The 25,395-nt window shown below is 42.7% G+C and overlaps 1 protein-coding gene across 1 annotated transcript in view; it reads left to right on the plus strand.

Annotated features, from left to right (window-relative positions):
• The window catches only part of FBXO36 (F-box protein 36), an 85,111-nt gene extending 61,051 nt beyond the window's left edge, over window positions 1–24,060 (plus strand). Inside the window, exons 3-4 of the mRNA XM_032857435.1 lie at window positions 14,124–14,296; window positions 23,557–24,060. Of these exons, the coding sequence (XP_032713326.1) occupies window positions 14,124–14,296; window positions 23,557–23,745 (362 nt within the window). The 3' untranslated portion in view covers window positions 23,746–24,060. The remainder of the gene's footprint in view (window positions 1–14,123; window positions 14,297–23,556) is intronic.
• The last annotated feature ends 1,335 nt before the right edge of the window (window positions 24,061–25,395 follow it).

Raw genomic sequence — 25,395 nt, forward strand, 5'->3', positions numbered from 1 at the left:
GAGTCCCTTTAACTAACCTCCTTAATGATTATTTACCTTCAGTACAAAAATGGAAAACTAGAAGCCATTTTAGAAATTTTTATTTTATTAGGAGTTAATATCAAACTTTTATATATGCGTTCTCATTTTATCATTACAATATCCTTGTGAAATAACCAGTATTATCCCCATTTCACTAATGAGGTTAAGAATAGATACGCCTTTCCAGGGTGCCACAGCTAATTACGGGCATTGCCAGGAAACACCAAGAGTGGAAAAATCAAGTGCATGAACCTTTTTTTAATTTCTTTTTAAGTTTAGAAGTTCTATTTATTTTATTTATTTATTTATTTTTTTTAAAGATTTTACTTATTTATTTGAGAGAGAGAATGAGAGAGATCATGAGAGGGGAGAGGGTCAGAGAGAGAAGCAGAATCCCTGCACAGAGACCCCGATAGGGGACTCGATCCCAGGACTCGGGGACCATGACCCAAGCCAAAGGCAGTGGCCTAACCAACTGAGCCACCCAGTCGCCCCACAAGTACATTAATCTTATTCTTAAAGACACATTCTGGGTGGATCTTTGATAATCAACACTCTTAAAAGATATTCTACTGTTTAAATTATAGCATGTAATAGTTGTTTTTTTAGGCAGAGAGTAGGTTTGGTTTGGTTTTGTTTCCTTAAACAGTTGAAAGTCTGGATTGATTGACTTCAATTCCTGTTGTTGCATACATCTTCTTTAGTTAACCTCCTTATAGAAAGTACTTAACACATTAGTGGTTTAAAAAGAATCATGTTGGGGAAAGGCTGTCCACTTTTCATAGAATAAAAATCAGTCCAGGCACTCCTTGCTTATTTAACTGTAAAATAGACAGGTTTCTGCAGTGATGAAGTCAACTGCTATAGGGGAGCCTGATTGGCTCAGTCATTGGAGCAGATGACTCTTGGTCTTGGAGTGACTCTATTCCACGTTGGTTATAGAGATGACTTATAAATAAAATCTTAAAAATAAAGTAAACTGCTATATAACACGTTTCATTTTTAGGTCAGAATCTAATTTACTTTCTGAGCATTGTAGTAACTACCGCAAAGCTTATATCTAAGCAAGAAATATTCAAGGACAGACCATGTGATTTTCCAATCACAAAATCTGGCAAGGGACATTGGCATTGCTTGTGTTCTGAGTATAGTCTCTTGCTTGCCCCAGACACCTCCCACACCCCTGCCTCCTGCTAGGATATAGGGGTGGGGGGTGGGGCAATAGTGGCTTGGGGATAACACTTGTGGGGTTCCTGATCCTGGGAAAATAGGCAATAAGGTGGGACTTTTAAAATTGCAGTTGGAGGGGCTCAGTCAGTTAAGCATCTACCTTCCGTTCAGGTAGTAATTTCCGAGAGTCCTGGAATCGAGCCCCACGTAGGGTTCTCTGCTCAGCAGGGAGTCTGCCTTTCCCTCTCCCTCTGTGCCCTCTCTCACTCTTGCTCTCTCTCAAGTAAATAAATAAAATCTTTTAAAAATAAAATAAAACAAAACAAATAAAAATAAATAAAATAGAACAGCAGTCTGAGAGCTGCAGTCTCAGGACTGGCTGGTGGCCTCTGGACAGGAGTAGCACTGAGACACTGAATTAAATCACCTGGCAAGTTCAAAGGCACCTGTGTTTCACTTTTTAGACTTCTACAGCATCCGGGTCTCTGGCAGAGGAGAAAACTCCAGACAGTGATATTATTTGGCCTCTTTTTCCTCCTTGGTCCTTAAGGAATCCCTCAGAAGGCATCCCTACAGAAGAAGAGGCATGCGCTGGGCCCAGAGAGAGGCTCAGGGGCCAGTGGCCAGAATTTGAACCGTTGCTGCTCCTACCCAGCTGTGTGACCACAGGCTGACCCTGATTCCCTCTGTAAACCCACTTTCTCCTCATACCTGGGGAAAAAACGGTTATTCCATGTGGTCGCTGTGGGCATTCAGTGATCTGACACCTGAACCATATTTAGAGCCACACACACTACATAATCAACTCGTAATCATTATTTGCTGTTTTTAAGTATTAATGTTTGACTTGGTTTGATTTTTCCCATTCGCTTCTTATCATATTCCCAAGATCCCCCCCAAGGTTTTTCTCACCTAAAGTTCCTCTCTAACTCATATGGTACACACTGGCGATAGGTCTCTAGAATCTGGGTCACGCCTTGGTGTCCTGGCAGAGGACCGGAACCATGTTACTCTTACTTCCTTGACCTCTCAGCAGCACTGAACTTGGAGGGGACATTTTCTTCTCCTGGCTTCCAGGAGCACCAAGCTCTTGGTTCTCTTCCTGCCTCACTGGTCCCTTCTCAGCATCCTTGTCGGCTCCTCCTCTTCTCTGCAAATCTAACCGTTGGGGGCCTAGGGTTAGCTCCAGTGCCTGTTCTCTTGTCTGTCTGGGCTTAACTCCTGGGGGATTGGATCTGGGCTCTGACTTTAAATGCCATCATACACTGACAAGTCCCAAAATGATATCTCCAGCTGGCCCATCTCCCTAGAAACTCCCCACTCAGATTTTTATCTGGCTGCTCCCTTGACATCTCCACTTGAGTTACTTCTAATGGGCTCTCAAATGTAACATGTCCAAAAATAGCTCCTGATCTTCCCTCCTGCCAAAAAAAAAAAAAAAAAAAAAAAAAAAAGAAGGCCCAAGTCCTATAGTTAGCTTTGGTCCCTTTCTTTCTGTCACACGCTAGATGTCACCCATCAACAAAACCAGAATCTGAACGGTGGTTCACAGCCTCCAAGATGGTTCCTAAACATGCCCACCTCTCAGTGTTCACAGTCTTGTGTCATCCCCTCCCGCACTGTACTTGGTCAGCCTGTGTGACCAGTACAATCTGGCAGGAGTGATGTTGTGTCACTTTGGAGGTTAGGTTATAAATGACACTACTGACTTTTCTCCTTTCCCTCTTTCTCTCATCACTTGCTCTGGGGGAAGCTGGCTGCTGTGGCTCAAGGCAGTCCTGTGGAGAGGCCTGTATGATGAGGAACTGAGGCCTTCAGTCAGCTGCCATCTTCAGGAGCTTTCTTGAATGTGGACCCTAGAACCACTGTCAAGACTTCAAGTCATGCAGACCCATATAAGGTCTTGACTAAACCTCAGGAGAAACAGACTCTGAGCCAGAACCACCCACTCCCACATTCCTGAATCTCAGAAACTGTGAGAAAATAAATGTATGTTGTTTTAAGCTGGTAAATTTGGTAATCATTTGTTACTCAACAGTAGATAACTAATACAGAACATTTCTCACCAATTCCAACTCTGGTCCAATCAACAACAACCTCTCAACCAGATTATTGTCTGCCTTTTTTTTTTTTTTTTAATTTTTTTTTTTCAACCAGATTATTGAGTTAATCTTCTAACTGGTCTCACTTTTCCTACCCTTGCCCTACAATAGTGTGGTCTTGTCACAGTAGCCAGTACCAGCCCTTCAAGACATATATCAGGTCACATTACTTGTCTGCTTTAAGACTTTCAGTGGCTTCCCATCTCACTTAGGGTAAAAATCCATATCTTGTAGTGATCTTCAAGCCACTCTCCTCTCTTGCATACTCTACTTTAGGCACACTGGCCTCCCTGGTGCTTCTTGAATAAACCAAGCATGCTCCTACCTCAGGGCCTTTGCACTTGCTATTCCCTTTGTTAAGAATATATTTTCCCAGGGGCGCCTGGGTGGCTCAGTGGGTTAAGCCTCTGCCTTCGGCTCAGGTCATGATCTCAGGGTCCTGGGATCAAGCCCCACATCAGGCTCTCTGCTCAGCAGGGAGCCTGCTTCCCCCTCTCTCTCTGCCTACTTGTGATCTCTCTCTCTGTCAAATAAGTAAATAAAATCTTTAAAAAAAAAAAAGAGTATATTTTCCCAGTTGTCCCCATGATTTGCTCTTCATTCAGGTCTCTGCTGAAACTACCTTATTAGAGAGTGTTTCCCTGACTACCACATAAAATAACAATCCCCTCTTCCTTAACCTGGAAGACCGGATCTCTCATAACACTTTTTACCAATGATATAATCTATGTTATTTGTTCATTTATTGTTGGTCTCCATCACTAGAATGTAAATTCCACTATGGTAAAAACTTTGCTTTACTTACCAGTGGGTCTTTGGCACCTACCTAGAGCAATACATAGCCATAAATAGTTGCTGTATGAATTATTTGAGAGGAACTCTTAGGGAGTGTGACAAGGTAAATTCTACAACAGATCCTTCTTAATTACAAATCTGGTCCTAACAGAGTTCAGGTTTCTGATCAATGGTTTCTTCCAGAGGGGGAAAAAAACCCTTACACCAAGTCTGGTCACACTACCAGACTGATACTTTTAAGATGGTTTTTCAAGCCCAGGGACTACATCTTATTAATCATTCCTTTTTCAAGATCAGGTACGTGGTAGGCAGTTAGTATATGCTTGTTAAAATGAATGAAAATACATTTTCTGATGAAGGAATATTGTTTAAATAACAAAATTACTGTGATCAAACTTTATTTTCATGGCTCTAAATTCATATAAGAACACAAGGAGTAAATTCTAGAACTTACTAGTATATTTATACTTATGGTAGTTTTAAGCAGCTCTGGAGGAACACATCACATAAATCTGCATGAGTGTGCTTGGCTGCAATGAGAGTACTACAGAATGGATGACTGAAATACCAGGAATAGACCTTCTCCTAGTTCTGGAGGCTAGTTCAGGCTCAAGGTGCTGGCAAGGTTGGTTTCTTCTGAGGCCTCACTCCTTGGCTTGCAGATGGCCACCCACTGTGTCTTCACAGGGCCTGTCCTCTGTGTGTGTGTGCCCACTTCTGGTGTCTCTCCATGTGTCCACATTTCCTCCTCTTTTAAGAACAACAGTCAGAATGGATTAGAGCCACCCATATGACCCAGTTAGCCTCACCTTTCAAGGTCCTTTCTCCCGGCGGGGGGCCCGGGGGGCCCTGGCTGACTCGGTTGGTAGAGCATGTTGACTCTTGATCTCAGGGTCATGAGTTCAAGCCCCACATTGGCCGTGGTGCCTACCTTCAAAAATAAATAAAGGTCCTTTCTCCCAGTGCAGTCATACTCCAGAGGTTCTGGGGTTTACGATTTCAGTGTATAGATTTGGGGGTGGTCAGGAGGACATAGTTCAACCCATAGCAAAATACATACTTTTCAGGTAGGGGAATTCCTGTAATCTTGTAAACAGAGTGTATCATTACTAGATTAGTAATTAATAATTGTAGTGGTTTCCTATTGCTCCTGTAACAAACTACCACCAGTGTAGTGGCTTAAATAATAATGATTTATTGTCTTATATTTCTGGAGATCAGAAGTCTCATCAGGCTAAACTCAAGGTGTGAGTAGGACTGCCTTCTTTCTGGAGGCTCTAGGGGAGAATCTGTTTCCTTGTCCCTTCCAGCTTCTAGAGGAGCCTGCATCCCTTGACTTCTGGCTTCTTCCTCCGTCCTCCAAGGCCATGATGATGGCCTGTCCAGCCCTTCTTGCTCTCATACTGCTTCCGTGGTCATATCTCGGACTCTTCTCTGACTCCGCCCTTCTTGCCAGGCACCCCTAGATTTGCATTTTTTTTTTTAAAGATTTTATTTTTTTATTTGACAGGGAGAGAGAGACAGTGAGAGAGGGAACACAAGCAGGGGGGAGAGGGAGAGGGAGAAACAGGCTCCCCGCTGAGCAGGGAGCCTGACTCGGGGCTCGATCCCAGGACCCCCAGGATCATGACCTGAGCCGAAGGCAGATGCTTAATGACTGAGCCACCCAGGTGCCCCTAGATTTGTATTTTTTAAGAGACAAAATTCATATATTTATTTAAAAAGCCATTCATACTTACGTACACAGAAAACTATTAGCAGGCAGTCGAGTGTTGCTTAATAAAGATTATTTCTATTCAAATCTTGGCTTCAAACGCACTACATGTGTGACCTTGGGCAAATGATTTAGTCTGTTGTTTTTTTTGTTTTTTTTTTTTAAATAATCTCTATACCCAGTGGGGCTTGAACTCACAACCCTGAGATCAAGAGCAGCATGCTCCAGCATCGGAGCCAGCCAGATACCCCTAATTTAATCTCTTTGGGTATCAGTTTCCTCAACTTTTGATAATGGGAATAATAACAGCATTAGCTCATAGGGTCCTTATGAGGAGTAATTGAATGAAGGCTAAGAATTTGCCTAATACCTAGCTATTATAGTTTTTAAAATTTTTAAAGTGAAAACTCCTTCTCTCTTCCTCCAAGCTCTACTCCCCAGAGATAACCGCTGTAAATAGTTTCTCTTGCATTTGAATTCTTTCTGTTTGGGATTGTGCGTGTTTGTTTACAAAAATACAATCTTGAATTCTTTAATTTTTGCACTTGCTATATATTGTGAAATTTTTTTTTTGTTAGCATGCATAAAGAAATACCTTGTCCATTTCCAAGGCTGTGTGGTGTTTCTTGGTAGAAATAGACAGTTCTCCATTGATGGGCATTTTCAGAAGCCTTTAGGCACATTCTGGGGCATATTTATCTTTGCACACTTAGGTGAGAATATCAGTAACATAGATTCCTCATCATGGAATTACTGGGACCAAAAAAATATACATTATAAATTTTGATAGAGTATTTTATTTTGAGTATTTTATTTTGTTACTGAATCTATAGCCCAAGGCTCACTTGGCCAGCAATGGTATTTCTGTTAGCTAGCTTGAGTAGGCCTGCCATGAGATGGATGCCATGATCTCTAATTTGTTTGACCTTTATAATTATGCTAGTTTTTTTTTTTTTAAGATTTTATTTATTTATTTGTCAGAGAGAGAGAGAGCACTAGCAGGGGGAGAAGCAGGCAGAGGGAGAAGCAGGATCCCTGCTGAGCAAGGAGCCTGATGCAGGACTTGATCCCAGGACCCTGGGATAATGACCTGAGCCAAAGGCAGACACCTTACTGACTGAGCCACCCAGGGGCCCCTAATTATGCTAGTTTTGAAAGAATTTTAAAGTGGGCAACTTATATTATTTCAGCATTTATTCATAAAATGAGACTTCATTAATATTTTGATGGCACCCTATTTTAACTTTGAGTAATCCAAAATTTGCATAAAATGCCAATTACTTCACTGTCCTCACAGATGGGGCTCCAAAAAACTGCTGTATTAATTATACTCTATCCGACAGGATATGGTTTTCTTGCACCTTTGCCATCACTAATTAGGTATTACTATTCTTTTTCATCTTTTCCAGTCAGATGGTGAAAATAGTGTCATATTTAATTAGCATTTTCCTGATAACTAGTAAGTTGAGCATCCTGTTATGTTTAATTACCATTTATATTGTTTCTGTAATTTGCCCGTTTGTATTCTTTGTCCACTTGTCTATGAAGTTTAATTTTTTTTTCCTCTGAGACCTTTTAAAATCTGAAGAAACATCTATGGATTTTTTCCCCCTAAGTTAAAGAAGTAGGAATTGCCAGAAAATTAGCTATTGGAAATATTGTTAAAATTGAGTTTAAAGCAAAAATGTGCCTGTGTAAACTCAGTTGAAAGTGCTGACTCATGAGTTGAGGTTGAATCCAACCTAAAAATAAGTTGTTTTCCAACTTAAGTCCACTCTAAAGTTGATTGCTTTGATCTTTGAATGAGTTATAAGTGGTGGTTAAGTATTTAGGCCAATCCACAAAAATCCCTGTGATAAAACCAAATGACTTCAACAACCGTATCTTCTGAACTGACTGACAAGGTTTTTTTTTTTTTTTAATTTCTGCTCCTGCTTGTAAAAGGAAGCGTGGGTGATATAGTTCAGATGCAAAGAACTGAAATTTTCTTGGACATTTAGATAATTTATGAAAAAAAAAAAAAAACAGGACTGCATGTTTGAAATGGGGGACAATAACAGAGAATTGGTAATACTATCAATACTAATAATCCTGGAATATTGGCTTGAGTTCTAGATCCTGGGGATGTTGGTACAACAGAAATAAGAGAGTGGGAAACTACTGGGTTTCCCTTATTCCCAAATCTGTGTCAGCCCCATGCCATGGACCCATGATCCATTTTCTCTGGGTCCCTTCTTCACTTAGCCCGTACTTTAGCCTTTGACCTGGAACTTTGTTTTCTCGGGGCCACCCACCACCTCTTAGCCTACTCCCCTCCTTCTTTTTGTCCTCTCGAATCAGCTACTCCTTGACTTCAGCCTGAATTTCTAGTTTTTGCCCATGATGGATGGGGGCCTGTGGGTGAAGGTAGACTGGGAGAGTGTTGGAGGCAGAAGCACTTCGAGGAAGTGTGGGAGCCTGGCTCTGGGCTACAGAGCAGGGAAGGCAGATCTCAGCAACACTCTTGTATTTTATCACTTTTTTATTAACTAATATCTGAGATTTAAAAAAATGAACACACACACATAGTAATACAAAAATTAAATCAGTTTAAAGAGGTTTTAGAATAGAAGTTAAGTTTTTCTCTGGCCCCATGTCCCAGTTGCCGCGACAACGATCATTAACAGTTTTCTTATATATCCTTCCAGAAACGGTGAAATACGTTAACACAAAAAGAAGAATCTTGTACATTGTATCCTATACCTTGCTCTTTAAAAGCAAGTGCTGAAGTTAGTTACATTCTTTTTTTATTCCTAATAGGACTGAGTTATGCTTTTGTCCTTTTCTTCTTATTTATTCTTGGAAGTTTATCTACTTTATTAATCTTTCAAAAAATCAACCCTTCTGTTTCTATGACCACCTCCACTGTTTCTTTTCTATTTTATTAATCTTTGCTCTTATCTTTATATTTTCTTCTAATTGAGGGAGGTAACCTTTTCTTTTTAATTTGGATGCATAGCTCACTAATATTTGATCTTTGTCTTTTGACAGCAATGTCCACTGAATAACTCTTTTAAATAGTGTTACTCAAATATTCTATAACTTCACTTCTGTGTGATGTATCAAGTATCGATAGGAGAGTTATAAAAGCTCCCACTGTAGTGGAGGGTTATCATTTTTTCTTCATAATTCTATCGGTGTTTGCTCTGTATTTTGTTTGGGGTATACTAGTTTATTTATTTATTTTTAGATATTTATTTATTTATTTTAGAGAAAGAGAGTGTGCACAGGAAGGGGCAGAGTGAGGGGGGAAACTTCAGCAGACTCCTGGATGCTCCGCGGCTCCTGGAGACTGATGTGGGGCCTGATCTTGCGACCCTGAGATCATGACCTGAGCCAGAACAAAGAGTTAGAGGCTTAGCCAACTGCGCCATCCAGGGGCCACAGGGGTATACCAGTTTAGAAGTATTAAATCATCCTGGTGAATTACTCCTTGGTGGTTCCTCTTTTTCTCCAATGGAGAATTTTACTGTAACATATGTTTTGTCTGGTAATATAACGGTATCAGCTTTCTTTTGGTTTGAATTGGTCTATGTTTCCCCATTCTATTACCTTTGCTTCTCCATATTACTATTTTTAAGTATGTCTCTTATAAATAGTATAGCCAGAATTGTGTGTGTGTGTGTGTGTGTGTGTGTGTGTGTGTGTGTGTGTATGCAAGTGTTTTTTATCTGAGAGTTTTTTAACTGGCATGATTATGATGTCTACGGGACAGAGACCATCTTAGAGTGACGCTGAGGGTGACAGCCACATCCTAAGAACATGGAACAGAAAGATAAAAGAACCCGGGGATATTAATGACATAATGGAGCTCCTGCACCAGCCTTTACTGCTCACCTCCACACACTAACTGAGGAAAAAATAAACCCCTAATTGTTAAGTCACCTTAAAATGAGTTTTCTGTTTCGTTCCACTGTGAACCAATTTCCAGCTGATTATAGAGCAGCTATTTTGGAAGTTATCCTTGTATATTTTTTCCTTCTTTCTCTTTCTCTTCTTTCCTCTCTCTATCCCTCCCTCCCTTCCTTCCTTTGTGCTGGTATTTCTATCTGCCTCTGGAATATCAAGAACCTTAGAATATTTACATTCTAAACCTTTGCCTTAAATTATAATTGTGAAATGGAATTTCGATTTGCCTTGTTTGACAACTCTGGCAGTTTGTTATTTCAAACATGATTAATACAGATTTGCCCATGTTTACTGCCATTTCTGTCTTCATCATTGCTTCTGAAATTCTATTCCTTCCTTTTATGTAAGTTTCTTTTCTTTTCTTTCTTTTTTTTTTTAAAAGATTTTATTTATTTATTTGCCAGAGAGAGGGAGAGAGATCACAAGCAGGGGGAGAGGCAAAGAGAAAGGGAGAAGCAGGCTCCCTGCCAAGTGGGGAGCCTGATGAGGGACTCAGTCCTCAGACCCTGGAATTATGACCTGAGCCATAGGCAGACGCTTAACTGACTGAGCCACCCAGGAATTCCCTATGTAAATTTCTTTCTTCTTGTGGTGTATCTTTAGTTGTTCAAAATCTCATCACATAGACCAAGTCCATAGGTGGATGGGTGCCTCAGGTACAAGGCCTTAAGTGCAGTTAATGACAGGGATAGCTCCTATAGATACGAAGCCTGTGAATTAGACAAGTTTTCTGTCCCTCTCCACCTGACGTGTAATGGTGGGACAGGCATGAGACAACTTAATTAACATAATTAATTAACATACAGTGTATTATTAGTTCCAGAGGTAGAGTTCAGTGAGGTTATCAGTTCTTGATGAGAACTCAAGAGCTCTACTAATTCTTCATGGCTCTTGGTTTTACCTCCTGGAACCTTGGATCCATCCTGAGTCATCCTCCTTGTCCACAAAAGGTAACCCATCTTTGTAGGTTTAGTTTTCTCAGCCTACTTCCTGCCTGTAGGAGTTTGAGTGTCTGGAGTCTTTTTCCTTTTGCACTGCTTCTGACCCTTTCAGTTCAAGCTGGCAAGCAGTGTTCCTACCCATAGAATTCTCTTAAAAACGTCATAGTTGTCTTTGACTTTTTTGGGGTTCACTCCGTTAAGCAAAACCACGCCTGCACACCTTTTTGAGACAAGCCCTTCTCTACCTTGGTTTCTGCTCTCGACTCCCAAGTGGCAATACCCTTCAGCTTCTTGGAAGCACTAAAATTTGACTGAATGGTTCTTAACAAAGCATTTTCCAGCCATGCACTCAGCTTCATCTTCATACCAGGTTTTCCTGAGCTTGTTCAGGATTTGATCTTTGCCTTGGAACCATTTCTTAATTTTAGCATTGTTTGCCATCTGATGAGGCAGAGAAAATTCAAAGCCAGCAGATCCTGGCAGCTTTTTAAGAAACCTCCTTTAGCTTCTCTCTTTGCTTTCACATTTTACTTTAAGCAGCAAGAAGTCAGATAGCATGTTCAACACTTGGAATTCTACGTAGCTGAATCACCTCCCCTGAAGTCTATTTCTTACTTCACATATCTCAGTAGGCATTAATGTTTCTGCCACTACATGACAAGGGTCTCCCACCTTCCAGTTTTCAATCATATTTTCTTCACTTTCCTTTAAGCCCTTGCCTGTAAAGCCTCCTCAGAGTCTACCAAGCTTCTACTAACCAGCCATTTACTTATTTATTATACTATTTGTTCAAAGCTCTTCAGCCTTGCACTTAACAACCTCCTCAAACTCATTCAAATTTTCCATACGCTCTCCAATGTCAAAGATACTCCCACATCCATTATGGCACCACAACACTTGGAAGTACCCAAATCCGTATTGTCTCCCGTTGTGTAACAAACTGCCCAGAAACTTAATGGCTTAAAACCATAATAAATGTTTATTAGTTCAAACGGTTTCTGTGGGTCTGGAATTTGGGAGCAGCTTAGCTCAGTCTTTGGGTCTCGTATGGTGTTGCATGGAGCCTCAGTCATCTGGAGGCTCTGATTCCATGATGACTCACAAACATGGCTGACGAAAAAGTGGCAGTTGTAGCCAGGAAGGAAGTTTCAATTTCTTAGCCCATGGAACTCTCCAGAGGGCTGCTGAGCATTGTTAGCATATGGTGTTGGCTTCTCCCAGGGGGAGTGATCCAAGAGGCAGCAGCAAGGCAGAATCCCCACTGTCTTTTATGACAAAGACTTGGAATGTCATTTAGACAATATCTTAGTGGTTACATAGACCAGCCCTAACTCAGTGTGGGATGGAAACACAGAAAAATAAGTCCAGGAGAAGAGATTCTGTGGAGCCGTCTTGGAGGTTGGTGAACACATAGTCCAACAGGAAGGCAGTGATTTTACTTTTCAAAATGGGTTTTGTTTTAACTTCTTTGATTCTTATTTCAAAAGAAATAAATGTTGGTCACATAAAATATACAAGTAAACAAAAAATATTTTTCTAGATACCCCAATACCCATACACTTTGAAACTGTCACATTACATCCGTAGGTGTATGCTTCCTTTTATAATTTTTACATTTTAAGGCCTTTACTGGTAGAGGCTTCATAAAATACATCTGAAGATGCATTGAACATGTTTTCCTGGCATTTAAAAATGAACAAACATCTCCAGTTCTATTAAGGGATGTTTTTATACTAAGGGCTTTTTTCTCCCTCCATTAACTAAGTATTGCCTTTTCTTCTTATTCTGCTGGTGGGCTGGGAGTTCTCCATGATACCTATTCTTTAGAGTTGAACTTTTGACAGGGTTCTTTTTCCCTCTGGAAAGCCCTTGGACTTCAAAAGTGCTTTGAATTGGAAGCACTTGGAATTCAGAAGCCACTAAAACCCTTAATGCCTTTGGAATGCTGGACTAACCAGTTTTGGAGAGAAATCTTATATACCTGGCTCTCCTGAGTTGCACAATTAGAGCTTTGACATAAACATGGCCCTCACCCCACATCCATCCTGAAATCAGAGACCCATCAACCAGCTGAATCACGGTTCTGCTGACTTCTGCACAGAGCCCAGGGTTCCTGACAGCGCCATTCTACTTGCTCCGGAGGGAATGCTCCAGGCTGAGGAAGGAAGATGGTTCCCAAATCTTGGGTATTGCAGGAACGAGCAATTTAGTCCATGCAGAATAGAGAGCTCTCTTTTCTAAGAGAGAGAGTAAATACATGAACGATTATTTAGTCCATGTAGAATAGAGAGCTCTCTTTTCTAAGAACAGGTCTCTAGAAAGGCTAGTTTTAGTGATGCTTTCAGAGTCAGAAGGGAAAAAAGGAGCTTCAAGAAACCAAGAAAGTTCCCAGCTTTGGGATCACTGGAATCCACATGCTTACTCCATCATCACCCTGTCTTCCTCTCTCATTTGAGGAGGTAGTGGGCTTCCCTTCCTTCCTTCCTCTCCCCCTTCCTTCCTTCCTGGATCTAAAAAAATTACACTGGTTATACAGGTTTATTGTAGAAAGATGAGAAAATACAGATGAACAAAAGGAAGAAAATGAAAGTCACCACCCAAAAAAAAAAAAAAGTCACCACCCAGATTTAACCACTATTAAAATTTGAATATGTATCCTTCCAAACATGTTTTCCCATTTATTAACCATTTCTTGTTTTTTTTTTTTAAGAGAACTGAGTTAAAAAAAGAAACAAACTAACTTTCTTGCATTGAACATATTTAACATAGACCATTATAATTGGTTGATTCTTTGGAACTGTTTTCCAATTTGGAAATAACTGAAAAGTATAGAAAATATTAGGCAAAAGTTAACTCAATTTTCATGAACTAGCCACTTATTTTCCTCATTGCTTCTATTTTTTTTTTTTTCCATTATGTAAAGGTAGGGATGAAAGAAGGTAAAGAGGGAAAAAGAAAGTTTGGTGCAGAAACAATGTATAACAATAAGGGAACAAAAATCAGCTAAAATTAAGAGATATTAATATGTTTCAGACCAATTTGGGGAGAAGGAGGGTAGTAGAAAACCCACAGGGACCAACATCTTTGGCCATTCGGGTGTGACAGTGAGGATGGAGCTGGGACTAGTTAAGTCAGTTGTCTGGACTGGAATTTGGTGTTGATGAAGTCAAGGGGATGTGGTTCATCACTGGGTTAAAACAGTGAGTGTCCCTCAAAGGTTCCAATCTCATGGCAGGGACAGTGCTTGAAAACAAATGTCTCACAAATGTGTGTCACCAAAGACAGCTTGGTGAAGGTGGGAATAACTCGGCATAATCCAACATTACTCCCTGGGGAAGAATGCCTTATAGCACAATTTACTGATAAAGTTCATAGTTTTTACCTGTCTGCACATGGTAACTTTGTTGGTTTGTTGGTTTCTTTGAATTACAGTCCAAATTGCCTTAATATTTGGTGCAAGAATATTAGACTATGTCTTCAATTTATGTGAAGGTAAATTTGACTTCCTTGAACGGCTCTCAGACAATCTGCTCCTGAATATCATTTCTTATCTGGATCTTGAAGATATTGCCAGGCTTTCTCAAACATCACGCAGATTTGCGCAGGTAACAGATAATTATTTTGTGTCTATGCGGGTTTTTCCTTGTGCTTCCTCAAAGTTCATCTTCCTCCCTCCCTCCCTCTCTCCCTCCCTCCTTCCCTTTCCTCCTTCCTTCTTTCCTTCCTTCCTTCCTCATAGTTTATTGTTTGCATTCATTTCAGCAAACATCTGTTGAATACTTACTTGATCATGAGCACTGTTCTATGCACAGAGGTAGCAGACATGAAAAGACATTATTCCTGCCCTCAAGAAACTTACAGTCTAACAGGAGAGGTCCTAACAGATACAGATTATTACAGTATAATGTGAGCAGTTCAACAAAGGATGTGTGTATGAGGTACAAAGAGTGCAAGGTGATTTCCTCTGCCAGGCTTCACAGAAGGAGTTATTTTTTCTGGGTTTTCAAGGTAAAATAGGAGCTCACGAGGTGGTCTGGAAGACTAGGGGCATTTCAGGTCGAGGGGAACTCCAAGTTCAGGCAACAGTTCAGGCGGGGGTGTGGCCACACGAAAGAAGGCATCGAGTAGTGAGTCTTCTATCTGTCTCCCTTTCTTCCATTAACAGCCCTTTGCAGAATTATCTAATCACAATGTTGATGGTTTTGGGGAAATCTGCTCATCATAGTGCCCTGTCCTCCTCCATGCCCCAGGCTGAAGAAATAGACTCTCTCACACTGTTTTGAATCCTCAGCAGAATGATGAGATCGGAAGATGCACTTGGTGCGGATTTCACCCAATGACAGGGCCTTGAGGAGAACATTGTTGGTTCCTCTCCCTGTATCCTGGAAGGTGCCTTCGTTCCTGCCCCTTTAGTTATTCCTAAATGCACATATCGTTCTCCCATTCAATGCTTTTTTGGCTTAAATTAATTAGAGTTGGACTTTGTTTGAAACAGAAGAAACCTAACTTGGTATTTAGTTGTAATATACTGGGGGAATGTCCATTTGTAAAAGAGCATGCAACATTTCCCAAGATGAATTAAATCATAATCTTTTTTTTTAAAGACATTTATTCATGGGGTGCCTGGGTGGCACAGTCAGTTAAGCATCTGACTCTTGGTTTTAGCTCAGGTTGTGATCTCAGGGTCATGATATTGAGTAGGGCTCCACTCTCAGCAAAAGTCTGCTTGCCTTTCTCTTTCTCACTCTCCCGCTCCCCTCACATGCATCAGATCCATCTCTCTCTAAAAATAAATAAATATTGGGGCTCCTGGGTGGTTTAGTTGGTTAAGCGTCTGCCTTTGGCTCAGGTCATGATCCCAGGGTCCTGGGACCCTTAAAAAAATCTTTAAGACTGTATTCACCCATATATATATATATATATACATATATACATATATATGTATATATATATATATTTATTTATTAAGATTTTATTTGACAGAGAGAGAGAGAGGGAGTTCATAAGTAGGCAGAAAGGCAGGCAGAGAAGAGAGGGGGAAGCAGGCTCCCCAATGAACAGAGAGCCCGATGCGGGGCTCGATCCCAGGACCCTGAGATCATGACCTGAGCCGAAGGCAGAGGCTTAACCCACTGAGGCACCCAGGCGCCCCTTTATTTTATTTATATTTATTTATGTATTTTTAGGTAAGCTCCAGACCCAATGTGGGGCTTGAATTCAGGACCCTGAGATCAGGAGTCACATGCTCTACTGATTGAGCCAGCCAGGTGCCCCTAATTCATAATCTCATTACCTAAAAGGTCAACACTTTTTTTCACAATCATGCCGTCATATTTCTTGATATATATACATTTAAAATAATATGACCTATATTATTTCATGTATCCTCTTTGAGGATAAAAGCTTATGTTTTTACTTGGTTTTCCCCCTAAAAATGGAGAGCCAGAAGGGAGTATTATAATTAATCGCTATATATTTTTTCCATTAAAATATGTATTAAAGATTTGCTGCTGATAAGAAGCTGATTATTCCTACTGTCAATGAAAAAGAATTTTAAATACATGAATATACTAGTCAGGATCTATTGAAAACTTCTGCTAGGGCCCGCGCTTGTTCCCAAAATGAAATGGAAGGATTTGTCAGAGAGTGGCAGCAACCGCAGTGTCTTGTGCAATTTATTCCTGACGCTGAGCAACTGTCTTCTCCCCAGGTGTTGCTCCCTTCCGCTCTCGATGGCTCCCTCTTAGCGTCCCTTCAGGGCTGTCTTGGAAATACCCTCCATAATTTACCTGCTGCTCTAAAGGAAGCCTTTTCTGGGTTGCTGATTTCAGCTCTCGGTATCCTTGCAGAGCAGAATTTTTTGAAGATGGAGAATGGTCCAGGACTGCTGTGCCTTTTTCTCTCCATGTAATAGTTACTGCTCATTTCTGTCTGCAGTCTATATTTTATCTGTATACTGTTTACTTAGTTTTCACCTACATTTATCAATTACTTTGTTTTGTCTTGCCATTTGCTACCTTGAAAAAAATTTCCATTTCAAATGAAAAGAAAAGAAAAAAATTTCCATTTCAAATTTCTGCAGGCAAATTTATTAGCAAATTATTTGTGTCCAAGTCTAACCCTTTCCTCTGACCTTTGGGAGGGAGGTGTTCCTCTCCTCTGAGAGGCCAGTGCTGCCTGCCACCTGGCTCCAAGGTCTGAGCCAAGGGAATTTAGTCTGCCACTTATCTCCTTTCTCTTTTGGGTTGTTGTTATTTTTAAAAAGCTTTTTTTTTTTTTTTTAAGTAGGCTCCATACCCAGTGCAGAGCCCAATGTGAGGCTTGAACTCACGACCCTGAGATCACGACCTGAGCTGAGATTAAGAGTCAGAGCCACCTAGGTGGCCTTAAAAACCTTTTTGTTTACAAATAGTTTTATTTTTTAAAAGAGATTTTATTTATTTATTTGAGAGAAAGAGAGAGAGAACAAGCATGAGGGGCAGGGGAGGGGGGATGGCAGAGGTAGAGGGAGAAGCAGATTCCTTACTGAGCAGGGAGCCCAAGACAGGGCTTCGTCCCAGGACTCTGGGATCATGACCTGAGCTAAAGGCAGACGTGTAATGACTGAGCCACCCAGGCGCCCCTACAAATAATTTTAGATTTGTAAGTGTTGCAAAGATAATACACACAGTTTGCATATACCCTTCACAGCTTTCCCTAACACTGACATCTTATATAACCAGGGATATTTATCAAAACTCAGCAATTAATACTGATAAAATACTATTATTAACTAAGCCACAGACTTTATTCATATTTCATCAGTTTTTCCACTAATGTCCTTTTGCTGTTTCAGGAACCAGTCTGGCATACTATATTGCATTTAGTTCCTATTTTTATTTTAATTAATTTTTTATTTTTTTAAAATATTTTATTTATTTATTTGACAGACAGAGATCCCAGGTAGGCAGAGAGGCCGGCGGAGAGGTGGGGAAGCAGGACCCGTTAGTTCCTATTTTTAAATCTTTCATTTGTTTTTTCCTCTCGGAAATTTTTTCAAATCAGCCTCATCCTTAAGAACTCAAAAACTCTAGACTCGATTTGCAGCCAATCTCTTTCCTTTTCTCCTTGGGAAAATAAAACAGAACAAAACAAGTTTACAGGGTAGTTCACCCTCAGGAAACTAGCATCATCAGTGGGAGTGGAATTTTATAATCCACGATGACATGAAAACAGTAAGTAAATGAGATATGAAGGGTTTGTTATCAAACCAAGTTTATTCCATTTAAATGATCATCATCATCATCCTTTTTTTTTTTTTTTTTTAATAGTAGGCTCCATATTCAGTGTGGGGCTTGAACTCACGACCCTGTGACCGAGGGTTTCATGCTTTACCAAATGAGCTAGTCTAAATGACCATCCTTTATTGGAGGTTAGGCCTTCCTATTTTGGGAAGAGTTAAAATGTTCCTCCTTCTCCTTCTTCTTCTTCTTCTTCTTCTTCTCCTTCTCCTTCTCCTTCTCCTTCTCCTTCTCCTTCTCCTTCTTCTTCTTCTTCTTCTTCTTCTTCTTCTTCTTCTTCTTCTTTTTAAGATTGTATTTATTTGAGAGGGAGTGAGCAAGTTAGAGGACGAGAGAGCACAAGCCAGGGGAGAGGCTGAGGGAAAGGGAGAAGCAGACTCCCTGCTGAACAGGGAGCCCAATGCAGGACTCAATTTGGGACTCCAGGATCATGACCTGACTGAGCCTCCCAGGTGCCCCCCAAATGCCCCTTCTTTTATGAAATAATGGCCTTAAAACCTGATCATTTTAACAAATTATCCAAACTTGGAAAAATTGAAAAAGTTAGCAATCTTATTTTGGTTCTTAATTTTTGTTTTGTTTGATTTCCAAAAATTTCACTGGTCTTATGACGTCCTAAATTCCCAAAGCCACTAGTCTACTCTCAACCTCCTCATCTTCTTTTCCTCCTCTGCCATGCCTCAGAAATATAACTAAATGTCCCCGGCCTTGTTCACAGTAACCTCTTCGTTGTCACACCTAAAGGGCCTGTTTAGGCCTTCTACTCCCTGACCCATCTTTGTTTCCAGGATTCTCTGCTGGCTTTTCTCCTGGCCGTCTCTCATGCACTGGGCAGTCTCTTTTGGGCTTTTGGCATTTGCTTATACTGTTTCCTTCCCTAGGAATGTCCTGCTTCCGACCCACCTCTCTTAGCTCCCACCCTCTGCTCTTGCTCTCATTCCATGTTGACCCAACAGTGGAGCCTCCATGGATGAGTTCCTGAAAGCCTGGATATTGGGTGGTTGTATTTCTCAGGGTGAACAACAAAGAGGCATCCTCTGGGAGCTTTGCTAAGATGAGCACACCCTCAAAAGGTGAATCTCGTGTCATGGGATACGAGAAAGGCTGCTGAGGGCCAGCTCTGTGATTGACCCAAAGTCCTGCCAGGTAATCTGCCAGGAGGGAACCTGTCTTGGCCCAGGAAGAACCAGGCCTTGATCCTATCCCTTTCCAGAAAACTACAGCAGAGTAGACCCGAAAGAACCTCAGTAGTTAGATGAAAGGGTAAAGCCCAGACACGGCAGGACGATGACGGTGATTGGCATATAAACATACTCATCTTGTTCGTGACTCAGGGACAGCTGCAGACTCCCTATGACTGTGGTTCCCATGTCTGGCCAAGGAGACGAAGCACCTGGGGAGCAGGTGAAAATAGAGATGGGAGGCCCACACCCTGGTCGGTGGGCGGGTCTGAGTCGGAGCCAGCATCTGTGTGTTTGCTTGTGTTTACAGCAACCCAATTCTGAATCCAGTCCAAGAATTTGATATTAAAATGGTACAGATAAAAGGTCTCACGAGACTGTAAAAGGTTGGAAGTTTGGGGGTTGGGGTGGTGGGGTGTTTTCCTAGCTTCGCTGTGTACAGGTATGGGGAGGTGTTTAAATTGGACGAAGACAGAGAGCTGGGTTCTGTTCCCCAGTCAGCCACTCCCCACCAGGAGCCTTGGACAGCATTCTTATTCTTTTTTTTTTTTTTAAGATTATTTATTTATCTGAGGGAGAGAGAACACAGAGGAAGAGGGAGAGGGAGAAATAGATTCCCTGCTCAGCAGGGAGCCCGATGCAGGGCTCCATCCCAGGACCCTGAGATCAGGACCTGAGCCGAAGGCAGATGCCCACCCTACTGGGCCACCCAGGCGCCCCCACCCTATTCTTACAGACCCTTAATTTCTCCATTTTTAAAAGGAGAGTTCTTATCTAGATAAGCCCTCGGATCCCCTTCAACTTTTAGATAGCATCATGTGTGTTAGGTTCATGCACCACCGCCAGGGGGAGCTAAATCCACAATTAGCTGTGCCTTGGCTCACAGTCCCAGGAACCATAGCCAGGACGCATATCTCATGTTTCTCAGCCTGGCATCTACCAAGCAAAGAGCCCCAGGGTTTGGGCATCTTAAATGGGGGCATTATGTAGACAAATTTATAATATAAAACAAGCTGTAAGTATTTCCAGTATAAAATACGAGTCACAAATGAAGTTACACTGGTGAAAGTTTAAGCTCCCTTTTGAGAATTATTTTCTTTCCCTCCAAATCTCATAGTTCTTTTCAATAATTCTTCATTATATGAGGCACACTGATATCCTGAGATGTATCGTGCTGGTAAAGGGGTAGTCATCTACTTTGGTGTTAAGAGTTCAAATTTTTTAAAGGAGGATCGGAAGATCCATTCATTTTTAAATATTAAGACATTTTCTAAGAGTTTCCCTTTGTTGCTTATATTTAGAATATGCTGTGATCTGAGTAGAGAAATTAGACCTTGAAGGATTGTTGAAGACGGGCTAAGATAACAACGATTTGACCAATATCAGAATGCTTGGGGGGCTGTCAATATCAGAAGATTCAGTGTTGCTGTGTCCCGGTAACCTTTATGTGAATGTGTAATACTTTTTGTTTTGATATTTATGCAGAAAGGATCTTAAGTTCTTATGCGTTCTTTTACTATTCATTTCTATTTGTAATTCCTTCTTTTCCCTTATTAGAGTACTTTTAGAGTAGCAGAAAAATATAGAAAAGTATAAAAGTAAAAAGTCCTGGCTGATTTCTGCTTAAAATGAATGTAATGGTGTCCTGAAATAGACATGACACTGACGTGTCTCCCTCTCCGTAGAAGGAAGTTAGGATGCAGGAGAGCAAGGCAGGGCAGAGCCAAGGCCAGGCCCTGGGTGGTGCTAGTGAGAATGCTTGGTTGCCTGGGGCTAGGGATGGGGAGGGGAGTGGGTGTCAGCTATAGGCCAGGTGGGCTGAAATGGTGACCCATAATAGGAGGACAGAAATCAGGGGCACCCACTGTTCCCCTTTAGATGGCTGTTGAATGCTGGGGTGGGTTCCAATTCTAATACTCAGGGCGGGGTGCGTCTTGTGAGGGACAGGTAGAAATGGCGGTAGTAACAGGCAGAGCAGGGCTGTGTCCAGGGCTGGAGCTGACACCAGCTCTGCTCTGTGTGTGTGTGTGTGTGTGTGTGTGTGTGTGTGTGTGTGTGTTGGGGGAGGGGGCTGCCTGGTAATCGTTCAGGCCTTTCTCCCAGAGATAGGGAGGCAGTTGGGCTTCCCCATGACCCAATGTTTGGAGCCTCAACCCTTCGATGTTGCGCTATTCATACTAGTCTGAGCCCACAGGTTAGGGGGTGAAGGCTACTGCTTTCCTCACCTCCCACTGGCCAGAGCCAGTTGCTCAGGGGACCATATGGGACTGGAGATGCTGCCGTCTTGCGCTGTACAAACCGGCTATCCAGAACGGAGCTGCACACACATCAAGATGCATCTACCCACGGGCAGGATCGTAATAGTGTGCTGTCTTGAACACAGAGCCCTGCTTTCCCATCTTCAGCATTAGAAACAAGAGGCCTTCATTCTTTCACTTCTCTTTTTCCGTGTTTCTTGGGACCATATTTTTTTAACGTGTCTGGCATTAAAAACCAACTCAGAACCAAAGACGACATTATACATAAAATACCTTTTGTCTTAGAAACTGAGTTTCTTACTCTCCTTTACCCTCCAAGATGTCTATGTTACACCCTCTTCTCTCTCCTGAAGTCCCCTGCTTCCTCACTCTTAGTTGATATTGTGGCCTCTTATTTCATGGAGGAATTGGAAGGAGTCACCAGAGGACTGCCCTACTGTCCTTTCCCCTCATCCCTCTGTCCATCAACTCTGTAAACTTCCTGTCCCAGGTAAGAAGTTCTCCTCCTTATTACCCAAGGTCACATTTCCACCTGTGTGTTTCAGCTCCTCTGCTCAGCTACTTTGCACATGCAGCTGTCCCTGCCACTAGTTCTACCCCCACTACTGGGTCATTTCCATCAGCACATAAAAAAAAAAAAATGCCTTGACCTGATTCCCTATTCTGCTCTTCAAGCAAAATTCCCTCAAAAGAGTGACCATAAGTGCTATATCCACTTTGTCTTCTCCTGTCCCTTCCTGGACCCACTCTAGCCAGGCATTCAGTCCCCACTCTGCCATGGGAACCTCTTGTCAAGGTTATCATTTGCCCACGATATTACAAAAACACCAATCAGTTGTAAACTCCTGTCTTTTCAGCAGCCTTGAGACACTGGATTGCTGTCTGGGTTTTCTTCCTTATTCTCAGACTCCCTTGCTGGAAACTGTTTTATTTTCGGACTGCTTTCATGTTGGAATGTCCTAGAGCTCTTCCCTGGGCATTTTCTCTCTCTACAGTCACACCTATGTGATAGCATCTAATCCCAGGGATTTATTATTATTTTTTTAAAATATTTATTTATTTGACAGAGAGAGAGATCACAAGTAGGGAGAGAGGCAGGCAGAGAGAGAGGGGGGAAGCAGGCTCCCTGTTGAGCAGAGCCCGATGCGGGGATCAATCCCAGGACCCTGAGATCATGACTTGAGCGGAAAGCAGAGGCTTAACCCACTGAGCCACCCAGGCGCCCCCAGGGCTTTAAACAGTATTTACACACTGATAATTTCCAGACGTGTGTTTCCAGGCCAGGTTGTCTCCTTGAACTTCTGACTTTTAATTAAAAATTAAATTAAATTATATTTATTTATTTTATAGAGAGAGAGAGAGACAGCAAGAGAGGGAACATAAGCAGGTGGAATGGGGGAGGGAGGAGCAGGCTCCCCACCTGTGCTCCTACCTGAGCAGGGAGCCCAACGCAGGGCTTGATCCCAGGACCCTGAGATCATGACCTGAGCCAAAGGCAGATGTTTAACCATTGTGCTACCCAGGCACCCCTGAACTCCTTACTTTTAAGTCTAATTGCATACTCAGTACTTCCACCTAGAAGGAGTATAGACATCGCTGCTTTGACATGCCAAAACCAGACCTCTTGACATCTCCCCGACCGCCTGCCCCCTGCCACATACCTACTGATCAATTCTGCTTCTCCCACAGTCTTATTTTCTCAGTCACTGGCAACACCATCCACCCAGCTGCTCAAGCCAAACAGCTCATCGTTAATTCTTCTCTTTGTTCTCACCTCTCATCTAATTCATTCACAATGAATGTGGGACTCCATTCCAGGACCCTGAGTTCATGACCTGAGCTGAAGGCAGAGGCTTTAAACCACTGAGCCACCCAGGCGCCCACATTTTTATTCTTAAATGAGATCATGACTTGGTTTATTCCATGAATCAAATATGGCTTCGTCCTTCAGGGATTCGTGCACTTGCCTTTCCTCCAAGAGGAGAGGAAGGAGGTGGGAACCGTGTCTGGTGCGCCTTCGTGCCCACGTCACATCTCCTCCAGTATCTCACAGACGACAGGAACTGGAGTGATTCTGTGAGTGAGTAAGTGAGTTGTCCTTATCCCGGGTCTGACATAACCCACCTCTGGCTCTTCCCGCCCACAGCTGTGCACATCGGACAAACTGTGGGAGAAGATAGTGGAGTCCGCCTGCGACACCATCACACCGGACATGCGTGCCCTGGCCGAGGACGTGGGCTGGAGACAGATGTTCTTCACCAGTAAGCTGCAGCTCCAGCGACGGCTTCGCAAGAGGAAACATAGACAAGGAAGCCAGAGAGACAGTCAATTTTAGGGACACGTTTTCTTACCTGCAGCGGGGGTGGGGGTTGAGGCCTGGCGGTAGTTCCCTTTTGTGTCCAAATCTCTTCCCGTTTCCTTCGACTAAGAACTCGGATTTGAACTTGTTGCTTCAAGGAGCCATCGGGAAAGCCTCCTGGGTTTGCACACACAGGCCACCCAACCCGACGAGGCAGGGCCTTGCCTGAACCACAGTCCCCCTGTAGGAGGGTCCAATTCGTGGCCCCCACAAAGGGCTGCGGGACAGGAAGCCGAGACACCTGTAAGAAAAGAGGCTTCTGCTGTACAGAAACAAACAATAAATGATAACTTGCAGATTTTTACTACATATCTGATTTTCTGTAGGCATTTGGAAGGATTTCTGCCTGATAGAGGTGGCTCGGCATCCCCATGGGCAACGGGGAGGGGCAGGGGCCGCAGGAGTCCCGGGGGCACAGCTGCCTTCCCAGCTCTCTTCTCCTCCATTTGAACTCAGGGCCCTGTCATGTGGCCCCTGGGTGCCAGGCTTTGTCCCTGCTTGTGGACAGCCTGGGATCTGGTCCTCCCTCTAAGAACGTGAACAGCTACGCCTTCTACCCTGGGGATTTTTAAGACTACAAGCTGTGGGTAACTGAGTGATAACCCAAGTGCCCTTTGTGATCTGTTAACCTGGAAGAGGGGGTAAAAACAGTACCATTTGAGAGGTGGAAACTCTACATCCCTGAGATGGGCAATTTGCAAATTGTTTTCTTCCTGTGCTTTCTAGAGGATGAAGAATTCCCCCACCCCAACCCCCACTCCCATCACACTCAAAACAGGGAATTATCTGATGACTCTTATGCTACAGAAAAATGTAGCTGTCAACCTCCCATCACTTTATGAACAGTTACCATTTCTTCTTTCCTGCATCCTGCACTTCAGTGCCTGGAAGAAATAATCCATGACCCCCTGCATCCCAAGCAGGGGATTTTCCTGTGATGCCCTGAGCGTCTGCAGGCGCTGATCTCCCCACTCAAGTCCTCCTGAGCGGCTCAAAGCCACGACTTTAGTGCTGGGTTCTTTTTTTCCTTTTTGCTGACCCTGTGTTCGGACCCACCTAGGTTTTAACCCCCCATCCCTTAAAACTCACTCCCTTAAAACTCACTCATAGATTTCCAGCGACATCTGTGAAAGTGAGCACAGTCTGCTTCCTGGCAGCTGAGGAGCCTGTCAGCGTTGTTCTGGATTTAGTCCAAGCACAGAGTGAAGGTTTAACTGGTGAGAGAGCCGGGCTGCCCTCGCCACCCAGGAGGGTCTCTGCCGGGGTGACGCAGGGGAGCGGCTAGCAGGCTGGGAGCGCGCGCTCTTGCACAGGTCCTGCAGCCTTGTTTCTCCCCGAAGTCCCCGACTTCACTCAGGGCGGGAACATGGCTTGACACCACGTGTGCACCACGACCGTGTGTACGCGCAGTTGGTGAGCAACACGACTGCATAAATAGCCCCAGCTCCTTCGCAACATCGATGCAAATATGTCAGCGGCTGAAGCATTTCGTATGTCGTGTTTAATCAACTGAGACTGAAAGCTAATGGGCAGGCACGGCGTTCTAGAGTCAGCATGAATCAGCAGGAACACAAACAAGGCCATTTGAAAACGCTTACTATCTACGGAAAATATAACATAAAAATA

Source organism: Lontra canadensis, unplaced genomic scaffold (assembly GCF_010015895.1).
Source record: "Lontra canadensis isolate GAN:19392208 unplaced genomic scaffold, GSC_riverotter_1.0 scaffold13, whole genome shotgun sequence".
Lineage (NCBI taxonomy): Eukaryota > Metazoa > Chordata > Mammalia > Carnivora > Mustelidae > Lontra > Lontra canadensis.